Source organism: Microcaecilia unicolor, chromosome 2, assembly GCF_901765095.1.
Source record: "Microcaecilia unicolor chromosome 2, aMicUni1.1, whole genome shotgun sequence".
Classification (NCBI taxonomy): Eukaryota; Metazoa; Chordata; class Amphibia; order Gymnophiona; family Siphonopidae; genus Microcaecilia; species Microcaecilia unicolor.
Window position 1 is genome coordinate 477741754 of NC_044032.1, and position 13972 is coordinate 477755725.

General features: G+C 44.9%; 1 protein-coding gene across 5 annotated transcripts in view; it reads left to right on the forward strand.

Moving 5' to 3' along the window:
* Window positions 1–13972, forward strand: part of REEP1 (receptor accessory protein 1) — a 203856-nt gene that overhangs the window by 133202 nt on the left and 56682 nt on the right. For 4 of the 5 annotated variants that reach the window (XM_030191053.1, XM_030191049.1, XM_030191051.1 and 1 more), the window contains exon 7: window positions 2737–2772. The exons of the other annotated variant lie outside the window; for it this stretch is intronic. In XM_030191053.1, the coding sequence (XP_030046913.1) occupies window positions 2737–2772 (36 nt within the window). The remainder of the gene's footprint in view (window positions 1–2736; window positions 2773–13972) is intronic. 5 annotated transcript variants of the gene reach the window in all.

Sequence of the window (13972 nt, forward strand, 5' to 3'; positions counted from 1 at the left end):
TCACCATTTTCAACCTTTTTTTTGGGGGGGGGGGGGGAGTAGGTCAAGGACTTCTTGAGGTGAAAGGTTTTCCCCTCAAAATCTCTGAATGAAGCATCACTATAGAGCCTCCAAGACCTCAGCAGTCTTTCCTCAATGCCCCCATCCGCAGTGGTTCTCTCACTGCCCCACCACCAGCCTCAGTCATGCATCCTCTCCCCCAAGCCTTCTTCATCTTCGTCATCCCTTTTAGTTCCATCCTCAGCCTCAGTCATCCCCACAGTGAGCATCTACGAGCTTGTCAAACCTTCCCCCAGTATATTTCCCCAGCCTGCAGGTGTCATTCTCCTGCTTCACTTTCTCCAGATTCTGTCCTCCCAGCCTGAAGAGAGCAGTGTTTTAGCTTGGGAAGACGTTGGATTCTATGGAACTCAGGGTGAAAAGAACACTGTGCTAGATATACTAAGGGTAATCTTATAACTAGATGCCAAGGTTAAAAGGGCAGGAAAGTGCCTATTTTTTGCCTATTAGTCCCAAAGATGCCTCTATGTCTTTAGAATACACTAGCACAAATTTTACAGAGATAGTGGGCACTGACATTTATGTCTGCTCAGGAGCAGGCCTAAATGTTAGCCATAAAATACACATATACACAAGTATTTTATAAGGTATGCATGTAAATTGCGACTCCATCCATGAGCCACCCAAACACTTCTCCAGAAAATTTTATAAGAGGAGACCTATGTGAAATGCTCAAAAATATACCTGTTTTATGAAGGCATATAGGCACCTATGTCGCCCCTAATTACACTGACTCCCATTAGTGCACAAATTCTCTTGCACAAGTTTTACACCTGCTGTTAAGCTGTAAATGCGTGCATGTACTTCCTATGTATATATGTATTTTATATTTTTTAAACATAGGTACATTACAATACCACCCTTACTCTGACAAAAATGCATCCCCCAGGTATACCTGCAATCAGATTGTGTAAAATATATTTATTTTTATTATATTGCATTTGTATCCCACATTCCCCCACCTATTTGCAGGCTCAATGTGGCTTACATAGATTTATTGACATTGTCATATTAGGATATCAGATACAGTTAGTCATGTGTAACGATCAAGGAAGGGCAGAGGGAAGAAGGAAATGAATGATTAGGATAGTTGTAGAAGGTGGGCTTTCATAATTGAGTGGGTTGGTGAGGTGACTTAGTGAGGTTATAGGTTCTCATTGTAGGCCTTGTTGAAGAGTAATGTCCAGCATGCAATGTTTTATGTGTATATACCCATGCACAATTTTATAAGAGCTTTTTTCCAAGTATAAAAAAATGCTTTAATTGTGGAAAAAGCTTTATAAAATTATCCCCAATGGCCTGTATAGAGGCACTTTAATGCATTTGGCATCAGACCAAACTGAAGGCCAGTGTATGTCAGTTTCACTGGCATGTAGAGCCTTCTGATATGGTTGTTTAAAAGATCCAAATCAGATCTAAAATGCACTCAAACTTTCAACAGATACAGAATTGTTGATTTCTCAAATAGGGAAAGTCATTTTAGGAATCTTTCTGTAAGTGGCCACCGATGTCATTTATTATTTAACAGAACCAATATGGTACACTCAATCCGTTAGAGGCTTACAACTTAAGGTAAAACAGCTTTAGTGTGTCAAGAGCTTATACCGTCAGGGACCAGATGGTGCTCACTCAGCAAAAAGACACCGGCCTGTGAGATCAGAGAGGAAGGCGTGTGATCAGGTGGAATGTAAGCAGGGTCCTTTATCCAGCAGATATTAATAGCTCCCCCGTCTGTTGTTTTCTTTCAGTGCAGCCACAAAACCTTGGCACAAGTGGCAACCGCTCAGTTATACACCACCTGCCCCCTTCTTCCTTGAAATGCAATCCTTGCCATGCAGAAGGAAAATAATGATTATAATGAAATGATTATAAAACTTAATAAAAAGCTGAGCAATATGGTAGAAATAATGTTAATTAAAACATCAAGGGACAGTATAGTTCTTACATGTCTCTTGTATAGTTATACAGATTTCTACAGACAGAAATTCAGAAGGAAGTGAAAGACAGGAAAAGTGGGGAAGAGGATGAAAATGAAAGAAGCAGAGAAAGGAGGAGCAATATGGCTAAAAAAAAAAAGGAGAAAGTGGAAGAAGGAAGTGGAATAAAAATGAAAGAGTACAAGAAGCAGGGCTTTTTTTGAGGGGGTACTTGGGGGTACTGAGTACCGGCACCTTCTCCACTGTCTGCTAAACTTGACCCATGGTTCTCGTATTTTAATGAAAGAGCTCAAGTTCTACGTACAAATTCTGCCTTGTCATAGATTCTATGACTGGTTGCAGGGGTCCTGGCTATTGTGGGGTGAGTCCTTCAATGAGCACTCTACCCCTGAAGGGTGGCCTGGAATTTGAGTACCGGCACCTTTTTTGCTAGACAAAATGCACTGACAAGAAGGGACTCCTTCCTCAGGTGATATCCATCCAGTTGGGTTTTCAAGATAGCCACAGTGAATTTCGGGTTGAGAGTCATTTCCCTAATGTGGTACAGGGTCTCTTAACTCCGATGTTCAAGGTGCACAGATACAGGTGTGGCTTTCATGGCAGCCCAGCTCTGCATATCCCATACTGTTAAACTGGGGTATCAGTACCTTTAGGAGTCTTTAGTGTCCAGTCACAGAGCAGGGATTTGTACACCGTGTCAGAGAGCCAAGCAGTTCTTAACACCCTGCTCCTCTTCCAGTTTGTGCCTGCTGTTCCGGGGCCAGGATCCTTAAAGGTGAGCTCAGTGTGACAAAACCGATTTCTATAACAGTTATGTGCTGATTAATTTTTAACAAGCATGGAAGCTGCACCTGCAAAACATCTGTAAATGTGTTTTTATAACAAAATGTAGAGGTGTTTTCTAAGAATTTTTTAAAAGGCTGAATGTGGTCAGTGGCCACACAGGGCAACATGTACAGGTTGTGTGTTACAATGTGGCACTGACATGCATTCAAAGCTTGAGAAGAGCAGTTTAGTTCAGGAGCCCTTATACTAATCTAATCTGAGATTTGTATACCGTACTACAACAACAACTTAATATTTATCAAATAAAAAAGTTTTCAACCTTCTGCTCAATTTCATATAGTTTACCTCTAAACAAATACACGATGGCAATGCATTCCAAATAGAAACCACATGAAAAGAGAACATAGCATCAAATTGGCACTTAAACAGTGCACTGTTAAATGCTGGAAATTTTAATAAAAAGCTGCCACTCGCCCAAGAAGTAAAAAAAAGAATCCGAACAAAATTGAATGAGTAATTCTGAAGTGTTACCATACAAAACATGAAAAATCATACAAACAGTTTTAAACACAATACACACCTCAATAGAGAGCCAATGAAGTTTCCTCATATATGGAGTGATACTATCATATTTCTTTAAATGAAAAACCAATCGCACAACAGCAGTGCCGTAGCGAGGGCGGCTGACACCCGGGGTGGGGCGCCGCTGCGCACCCCCCCCCCCGGGTGCTGCACGGCGCGCACCCCCCCCAGAGCGCATTCTTACCACTGGCGTAGGGAAGGGGACGGGTGGGAGGGCCGCTCCGCCCCGAGTGCACGTTGCTGGGAGCTGCGTCGGCTCCACTGTTTCCCTGCTCTCTCTGCCCCGGAACAGGAAGTAACCTGTTCTGGGGCAGAGAGAGCAGGGAACCAGCGGAGCCGACACCCCCCCAGCGGCGTGCCCCACTGCCCCCCCCCCCCACCGCTCCTACGCCACTGCACAACAGTATTCTGTATCATTTGTAATTTGTGTAAAAATTTAGCATTCAATCCAACATAAAGAGAGTTACAATAACACCAACATCTGAACCAGCACTGCAAAATGTGAAAGGGGGGAAGGGAGCGGGACTTGATATACCGCGTTTCTGTGGTTTTTGCAACTACATTTGCTCGGAGCTGGCTTTAGGGTTTGCAGACCATTGGGGAGGAATGGTAAGCCCTGTCCAGCATGCATTTGCATGCTAGCAGGCCCCCCTGCAGGAACCCCGACCCAACACAACACACCCACACCCCAGCGACACGGGGGCTGGAGGTGACCTCCAATCCCCCGACCCAAGTTCAGGGGGGCTGGAGATCCAGTGGGTTTCCAGCCCCCCCTAGCATCCCCTCATATGTCCCTGGTGGCCCAGAGGGCCGCGAATCAATCCCCCCACCTGGTGGTCTATTGGGCCTTCCCCACCTCCCTACCTTCGTTGGCCTCCCTCCTCTTCCATCGGCGCCGCCTCGAAAATGGCGGCACCTAGCCCAGTGCATCCTGGGATGCGCTGGGCAGGGCTTCACACCATATATTTACTACCCATCCATCCTTCTATTATGTTATACTTAATTTCCTACTTAACATAACAAAATTCTGTGTTACCTATTACTATGTAAGCCGTATTGAGCCTGCTTTTAGTGGGAAAGTGCGGGATACAAATATAATAAATAAATATAAGTACCTTATATGGTGGAAAGCCCCAACCAACGCATCCTAGGATGCACGGGGCAGGGCTGGGCGCCACCATTTTTGAGGCAGCGCCGATGAAAGGAGGCCACCTCCCTCCAACCAAGGTAGGGGGTGGGAAAGGGTTGCTAGACCACTAGGTAGGGTGTGGGGGGAGATTGACTCGTGGCCCACTGAGCCACCAGGGACATTTGAGGGGATGCTTGGGGGGGAGGGGGCTGGAGACCCACTGGACCTCCAGCCTCCCTGAACTTGGCCCCTGTTTAACTTGGCTCAGGATGGGGGTACTTGGGGTCTGGTGGTCCCATGGACCTCAAGCCCCTGTGTTTGACACCCTAGACGTGTCAAGCAAGTGCGGGAGGATTATGCCTGAGCACATGCTCAGGCATGATCCTCCTGTACTTCTACTCTGTGATTAGAGAGAATAGTATGCTTAAAATTGCATGCTATTATCTCTGATCATAGGGGCAGTAAAGCCCTGTGCTGTACCAGTGCTATTTTTAGAGCACTGTTTTGAACAGCGCAGAGCTTTCAAGCATCTGCCCTTCAAGGTGGTTTACATGGTATATACAGGTACTTATTTGTACCTGGGGCAATGGGAGGGTTAAATGACTTGCCCAGAGTCACAAGGAGCTGCAGTTGGAATTGAACCCAGTTCCCCAGGATCAAAGTTCACTGCACTAACCACTAGGCTACTCCTCCACTAGCAACATTCCATGTAGAAGCCTGCCCTTGTAGATCAGCAACGCAGCCGCGCAGACTTCTGTTTCTGTGAGTCCGACAGAACTAGTGGAATAGCAACATTCCATCTAGAATCTCCAATAGTAGCAACATTCCATGTAGAATCTCAAATAGGGAAAGAGAAATGGGACTTGATATACCACCTTTCTGCGGATTTTGCAACTACATTCAAATTGGTTTACATATATTCAGGTACGTATTTTGTACCAGGGGCAATGGGGAGGGTTAAGTGACTTGCCCAGAGTCACAAGGAGCTGCAGTGGGAATCGAACTCAGCTCCCCAGGATCAAAGTCCACTGCACTAACCAGTAGGCTACTCCTCCACTCCACCCTAATCAGACGTCGTTGACGCCAGGGGCATATCTGAGGTTCGGCGGTAGGGGGGGCAGGGGCTAGAGTGAGGGGGCACATTATAGCCCCCCCCCCTACCGCCGTCAACCCCCCCCTACCGCCGTTAACACTCCCCCCCCCCCACCTACCGCCGTCACCTACCCCGAGGTCCGCTTCCTCCGGCTTTTTAAAATATTGCTTCAGCTGGCGGGGGACCCCAACCCCCCGCCAGCCCAGCCGCGATCTTTAACTTTTTCATCCTCGTCGTGCAGCGCGCTGTGAAAGCTGCATGCATCTTTAGATCCAGTTGTATGGAGTCTGACGTCGCCTGAAGTGGGAATTGAACTCAGTTCCTCAGGACCAAAGTCCACCACCCTAATCACTAGGCCACTCCTCCACTCACAGTCTTTGGTATGCCTCCTCATGAAAACTCTGTTGTTTTTCCACGTAGGACACTCTTTTGGTCTTCTCTTAGTTGTTCAGGCTTGAGCTTGTTAGTTTCTCTCTCACCTTTTGTAGGATTTGTAGCAGAGGGCTGGTTCCCTGTTCCATTTCTTCTTCTGGAGCATATTCAGCAGCTTTATAGACTCTGTTGAGTGCACGCCACTCCTGTATCTTCTCCAGATGTGACATTGCTATCCAGGGTCCCTCTCTTCTTTCATATGTTGGTTGGGAGGCAAGAGCCAAGCCTCTTCTCCTTCCAGTATTGGCAGAGTGGCTGGAGAGCAAGAGATAAAGACAAAGAACCCCCCCCCCCCCCCCCCACTCAGTCACTGGAAGGAGAAACAGCCCATGTTCCAGAAACAGGGTAATATTGTAAAGTCAAAAGGTCAATACTTAAATAAACAGGGAGAGCCACTAGAGGTCTCTGTTGTTCCTTAAGGGAGCAAAGCCTGAGGGTCTTTACATATATTTCTAAGCAATAAATCTAAATTGAAAATTCTGGTAATATCTATTTCTCAGTACACAATGAAAGGAAGGTTTTGTGATGTGAATAAGAGCATTTATGTACGGCCCTTTATCAGAGAGGGTACTTTATATCAATTGCTCCAGGGCTTTTAGCCTCCCCTGAAACCCTTCCCTAACACATTTTATTTATTTAAAATATGATAAAAATAACGTACTTGGTTCAGCCCAATATTGTGTTCTCACTTTTTTCAGGGCAGATTTATAGTTCGTTATGTACAGTGTTTACCTCCCCAGCTTTTGAGGGATTTTGTTGTAATTCTTTGACAACATCTATTTCTCAGTGCCAGCTCCTGAAAGCTAGTCGAGAAAGCTATTAAGTTAGGCCATTTAAAAGGTATCACCTTAATTTTTTTTGTTTAACCTTTATTTCTTTGCTGTTTGATACAGAATTTTGCATATGGTTGTAATTACTAAACCAAAGGCAAGGCAGTTTTAAAAGTCCTCAATAACAGTAAAAAGTGCTTTGACCTCCCTGAAATTTCAACTTCACTTTTTATTCTTTAGAAAAAGAAGTAGTTCCCCTGTAGGAAGCTGTAATAAAAAAGTGCAAGATGTTGGTATCAGAAAGACCATATGGATCATAGCTTAACCAAAAGACGCATTAAACATTTTTTCACCTGCACCTAGTCAGCTGTTTGTGACAGGATAGTTAATTTTAGATGGGCAGAGAAGTTGACAACATCACTAGGAGGTCGACATGTTTACTAACTGGAGATATTAATTACATGCAAATCAGTTACAATGGCATCTATCACTGAAAGCATAGCTACCCTCTCTCTTGGAGGTGCAGTTAATTTTCTTGTGATACTATGTTTGTGAAACAGCACACAATATGTTACCGCTGTGTTCATGGGTTGCCGTGCTAATAGGATTTGCATCTTATTAACTGATTAGCATGTTTTTTGCATGTAAACCTGCAGGCTAAAGTACTCTCATTGAAAACACTGTTAGTGCATGAGAACACCTTGCTTATGAGTGCTAGTTTGAGTTTGTGAGTGTAAGCGCACTTTAGAACGTTGGTCTGTAGGAGACAGTCCATTCAGCAAAGTTCTAGAAAATTTCTGATTTTTCCCCCACCGTAAGACCTGTGATCATAGGCAGTGGATTTGGCTAGGCCACTGAGGCCATGACCAAACTAATATTTTGCCCAACACAGCTTCAAGAATAAGAAAGCTCAGGGATGGGGCCAGAGATTGTTTTGTTTGGCCCCTCCAACCAAAAAGGTGTTCCTTTGACTCTTCCAGTGATGTTTGGGTATCTTGTCTGTTTTACTCGATCAAAAATTACAAAAATGATTAAACCAGGGACAGGAGAGCCCATAGCAATAGTCCGAAATACTTTAAATTAGTTATTTCTTTGAGTCTTTTGATTCATTTCTGTTTCCTCTAAACTACACGAAAGTCTGCCACCTTCGGTCGTGCTGGAACAATCTCATGGGGCAGACAGGTTCTGAGGGACTTACAGGAGGCTTACCTGCCCCTCATGCTGGAAACTGAGATTCCTGCTACATCCTGATGTTGCTGAAAATGTTTTATGGATTTATGTCAGATCACTTAGACAGTGATTTTCAGACAATTTATATTCTTAACTTTAGGAGCTAGTTTGATAAATTCTGTTTATTTTATTTATGTTTTTTTTTCCACTGCTTAAATTGTATCTGGACAAGTGGTTGTTCAATTAAAAATTAACTGGTTGCAAGAAGTGGTTATGATTTTGAAAATGATAATAGACCAGAAACTTTGAATAATAAAATGAATATTATTATAGATGATTAATATCGAGATTATTGTTTTTCCCAGAGTTCTGGGTATGACTCCGAAAGTTTTCCTCAGAAATATTTCCTCAATTATTACTTTAAAAGGAGTGAAGCCTGTGAAAACTGGGATTACTTTAATCAGTGGGATTTGAATTAGAGACTTAAGTATATGTATTGTTAAATAACTTCTGGTTTTTAAAAGAGAAAGAATGTAATCAGATGTATTATTTCTAACTAATATTGGTCAATAAGTATGTTTTCAATGAAATGATTTGACTGTACACCGTATTGGCCTTGAAGAAGCCAACCAGATGATCAATATGGAATAATGAATTAGAAGAGTAATATCTGGGGATAATCAGGTTAATACCACGTTGTTTTTTTCTTTTTACTGTTTAATTGATCTCCTTGTCTTGTTTCACTCTCCCTATTTAGTGGTCTAAGGAAGAGAATAGAATTACCTGACTGAAATAATTCCTATATATTACTTTCTCTGTATTTCCGGCAAGTTGTTTTATCGCTTGTAAAAATTTAAATGGTTATAAATAAAAAATTTAAAATAAAAAAAAATTAACTGGTTAAGTAAAGGAAGCTAATCAGAAAGTAGCAATCATTAGTGCTGTCCAATTAACAGTTTAGGGTAGGGGCCCCTTTTACTAAACAATGCTAAGTTGTTAACGCAAGATTAGCATGCAAGAACAGGCACATGGTAACCAACATAGTGCTGTTTTTTTTTTTATTTTGGAGGGGGCGTGACATGGGCAGAGAGTGGGTGTTCCTGCATTATCAGGCTAGTACATTATGACCAGTGAGTGCTAACTGGCTAACACAGAGTTAACACAGGAGCACTTGGTGTCTCCTAAATAGGAAGCTTTAAGCGCTCCCATGTTAATTTTTTGAAGGTCTCGCACACTAATGGGAACATTAGCAAATGACTTTCAAATATTTTTTTAAAACCCTAAAAAAGTAGCTGTGGGAAAATCCTGCATTAAAATGCGTTAAACACAGATTTCACTACATCTTACTAAAAGGGACCCTTAGTTTGATGGAAAAAATATCTGTCCTAAAATTAACTGGAAAAGGTTGTCCAATTTAACTGAATATTTTCAAAACATCAGACTTAACCATATATCTTTTTTGAATACCTGGTTAAGGGTAACTTACCCAGTTATCTTTAACCAGATTCCAGAGTCTGAATATTGGCTTCACAGGTTCTAACCAGCTGCAATAGTTTTTTTTTTTTTTTTTTAAGGACCAAATTGTTTAAATGTAGAACACAAATCTTCAAAGGAAATGAAAAAGGTGAAGATGCCTGTAGGATTCTAGCAACTGTGCACCTTGTACCGGCCTGCAGCTGAGGGAGAGATATCATAACACCACTTTCCATAGCGTCCCACAGCTCAATCCAGAGATTTGTGGGTTATGTTCCTCTGCCAGCAGGTGGAGATAGAGAGAACTTCTGAGGTTCACTATATGTGGTCATGAGCTGTCCCCTTCACCTCAGTATTCTCTCTATCTAGCAGGTAGAGGGTCATAACTTTGCAACTGTGCCTTGATAGGCTCCTGGCCCGTCCCCCAGGCTGAATTGAGTCTTTCTTGGGGTTGAGGCAGTGGCGTAGCAAGGGCGGGGCGGTGGGGGCGGTCTGTCCCGGGTGTCATCGGGTGGGGGGGTGCTCCGCTCCCGCTGCTCTGCCTTTAAAAATTTTTTTCGAAGCGCCGGAGAGTGGCAGGCAGCGCGCCTCGCGTCTGCCCTGCTAGTAAAGAAGATCTCGCTGACGTCGTCGCCCTTCCCACATTGAGTCCCGCCCCCCTCTGAGGCAACTTCCTATTACCGCGAGGGCGGGCGGGACTCAGTGTGGGAAGGACGACGACATCGACGAGATCTTCTTTACTAGCAGGGCAGACGCGAGACGCGCTGCCTGCCACTCTCCGGCGCTTCGAAAATTTTTTTTTAAAGATAGGACAGGGTAGGAGCAGCAGGAGAACGGATCTCAGCTGTAGGGTCGGGGGGGGGACTCAGAGGGGAGAAGGGGATTGGGGAGAGGTGGGGGAGCTCAGAGGGGTGCTTAAAGGGGATTAGGGAGGGTGGGAGAGCATCAAGGAGGGGAGAAGGGGATTGGGGAAGGGTGGGGGAGCTCAGAGGGGTGCTTAAAGGGGATTAGAGAGGGGAGAAGGAGATTGGGGAGGGGTGGGGGAGCTCAGAGGGGTGCTTGAAGGGGATTAGGGAGGGTGGGAGAGCATCAAGGAGGGGAGAAGGGGATTGGGGAGGGGTGGGGGAGCTCAGAGGGGTGCTTAAAGGGGATTAGGGAGGGTGGGGGAGCTCAGATGGGTGCTCAGAGAGGGGAGAAGGGGAGGGGGGAGGGGAGTGCTCAGATGGGAGAAGGGGTCTGAAGCTGGAACTGGGGTCTGACAAGGGGGCAGGAGGGAAAATGGGTCCATGCCTGGGGCAGGTGGGAGAATGGGTCTGGGGCTGAAAAGGGGGGATGCAAGGCATGTGGTGGATGAAGGGGGCTGAAACTGTGGGGACTAGGGACTTTAAAGGGGACAGGGAGAACTGGCTGGGGCTGAAGCTCGGGACTGGTGAGAGAAAAGGGCTGGGGTTGAAACTAGGGGCTGAAAAGAGGACAGGGAGAAGTGGCTGGTGGCTGAAGCTCGGGACTGATGGGAGAAAAGGGCTGGGGACTGGTGGGATAGTGGGGCTGAAAAGGGGGGCAGGTGGGAGATGTGGGCTGGGGCTGGGACTAGGGGCAGGTGGAATAAGGGGGCTGAAACTGGGGGCTGAAAAGAGGGGGCAGAGAGAGAGGGGATAGAAGGGGGGAGCATGAGGGAGGGCAGACCCTGGATGGATGGTAGAGGGAGGGCAGACGGATTGAAGGGGCAGAGAGAAAGGGCAGATGGTGGGTGGAAGGGGAGAGAGAAAGAGGGCAGACTGGGGCAAATGGTGGATGGAAGGGGCAGAGATAGAGGGCAGATGTTGATGGAAGGGGGAGAGAGAGATGGCAGACTGGGGCAGATGGTGCATGGAAGGGGCAGAAGTGGATGGAAGGGAGAGAGGGCAGACAGTGGATGGAAGGGGCAGAGAGAGAGAGAGGGCAGACACTGGATGGCAGAGAGAGAGCGAAGACAGACAGTGAAAAGATGAGGAAAGCAGAAACCAGAGACAACAAACTGTAAATATATATTTTTATTTTTTTGCTTTAGGATAAAGTAGTATTGTAGCTGTGTTAATAAATGTTTATAATAGAACATGTAAATAAGGTAATCTTTTTATTGGACTAATTTTAATACATTTTACTTTCGGAGAACAAAACCCCCTTCCTCAGGTCAGGATAGGACACTGTAACAGTACTATACTGAATTGACCTGAGGAAGGAGGTTTTGGCCTCTGAAAGCTAAATGTATTAGTCCAATAAAATGATATTATTTGTTTTATTTCTATTTGTTAATTTGTAAAGTGGTGATTGGTATTTGTTAGTTTTTTCAAATTTACATCTGCTGTCTTTATATTTTGCACAGTACTAGGGGACATTTTCTGTTTCTGTGGTGTTGCATTGTATGCAGAGTCTGGCATCGGGGGTTCAGTTTAATTTTTGTCTAAATAGAAAGTTTATGATTACTTATTCTATAGTGGATTAGGGTGTATCTGTGTTTGTGAAAAAGACATGGCTTTCGGTTGGCATTGACTGTGCAGGATCGACGATCTGTACTAATCTGTCTGTTTTCGTTTTACAATAGGTGAATTGATGTTCTAGTGCTCACTGTAGTGTTTAAGATGCTTTACTTTTCCTTGTGTGACTCGTACAAATTACTGCTTATGGTATGGTAGAATTGCTCTATAGGTCCCGAGTGTTTTGTATTCTCGGTATGCCTAGTACTGGATTTCGGGGTGGGGGGTGTTAAAAAATGACCGGCCCCGGGTGTCAACTACCCTATCTACGCCACTGGGTTGAGGTCTTCCTACTGTGGTGAGAAGGGTATACATGGTGGGGCTAGGTCCCTCCCTTTCCTCTCCCACCAGCCCCCCCGGTGCTTGCCTGGGTCATTTCTTCTGTCTTTGGCTGTGCTCTTCCCTGACTCCAAAAAAAAAAAAAAAAACCCCAGCCGAGGTGAAAGCTAATTCAGAATTGTACAGCTACCTCATAATTATGAAACTTCAATTGTAATTGAAATTAGAGGGATGATAGACTCATTCATGTTCTCCTGGTGTCTAGCATATACAATGGACTTCTCAGTGTTCCTGTTGTTCTCTGCTTTTGCACCCACCCTCCCTGTTAGTGATGCATCACTGAATCTGCATTAGCGGTAAGGCTGGTGCCTGCTCACTATACAGAATATCAGCTGTACTTTCTTCTGTTGCATAGCAACAGATGCTTTCGTTTTCTGGCAATCTCCAATTTAGTAATGAAAAGTATATTGCTTGAAAGACAGTTATGGTCATTTAAGATAAGTGGATCAAACGTAATTAGTTCAGCAATGTCTCAGCTTCATACATAGAAGAGAAGAAAACAGGAGGCCACGTTAGATGTGGGTCAGGCATTTTGTGACCCTGGCAGATTGAAAACCCTGCAAAAACAAAAGCCAGCTTTAGCTGGGCTTTTCTTAGCATTATGAATATGTAACATAGTAGATGACGGCAGATAACGACCTATATTGTCCATCCAGTCTGCCCAACAAGATAAACTCATAGTTTGATATGTATACTACAGACAACAGTAAATAAATTAACTCCTATCTCATCTACTCGCCAGCAATGTTCTTCCCCCTCCCTATCTCCCCTCCCCTCCCGCAAGGTACCCATGTAGACAGCCATACATTGTTCTTCCAGTGGCACTAGATGTTGTACACCTGGCAGTGCAGAAGAATGAAGAAGAGTGTTGGGATCACATGTTTTTAGCTGTCGACTGCCTTAATCTGTGGCCAGTGCCAGGAGCAAGAATTAGTCCCTTCTCAGCCTCAAAAGCCCTCTCCCACCTAATCCCTTATCTCACGTCTCCAGTCCCATCGCTCATTCCCTGCTCGTCATGTCCCCCACCCAGATAGTCTTGCTATTCCCCTCCCACTCAATCCTCAAGTCTCCACTTTTGTCAGGGTCCCAGTTGGGTTGTCGGCAGCCACTAAGAAGAGGCCTCTTTGTGAGAAAACAAAATCGAATGATGACTAAAAGGCAGTTTTCTCCAGAGGTAGCCTTAGTGCTAAGGGCAGGTTAAAAACATAGCACCCACGCTTGCAAATGCCCAAAGCAACAATTCCAATGAAACAAGAAATCAAAGCTTGCAGGAAGAAGACAAAACCGGGAAAAGGAATCCTGCACAAAAGCAGGAACAAACTAGAAGCTGGAACAAGACAAGAAGCAAGATGCAGGGCAGGATCCAAGGCAAGACCGAAAACACAATTACAGAAACAGCCCTGCCCTGATTCAGCCCAGAGACAGTACATATAACCTTTAGCACTCTGGGCTGGCCTCAGCAATTCCAATCAAGCAAGATAGACAAGGTACAGGAACACCCACATTTAGGAGACAGAGCGATAAGACAGGAGACACCAGGACACAGAAAGGGAACAGCTCCTTCTGAAAGAGGGGAATCCCCGACCTGTGACTCATTCCCTGAGTTGTCGCTCCTCTCCTGCCCCCATTCTCCCCAGTGGCAGTCCGAAACAATATGCTGCCTGAGGCAAGGAATGAGCTACTGC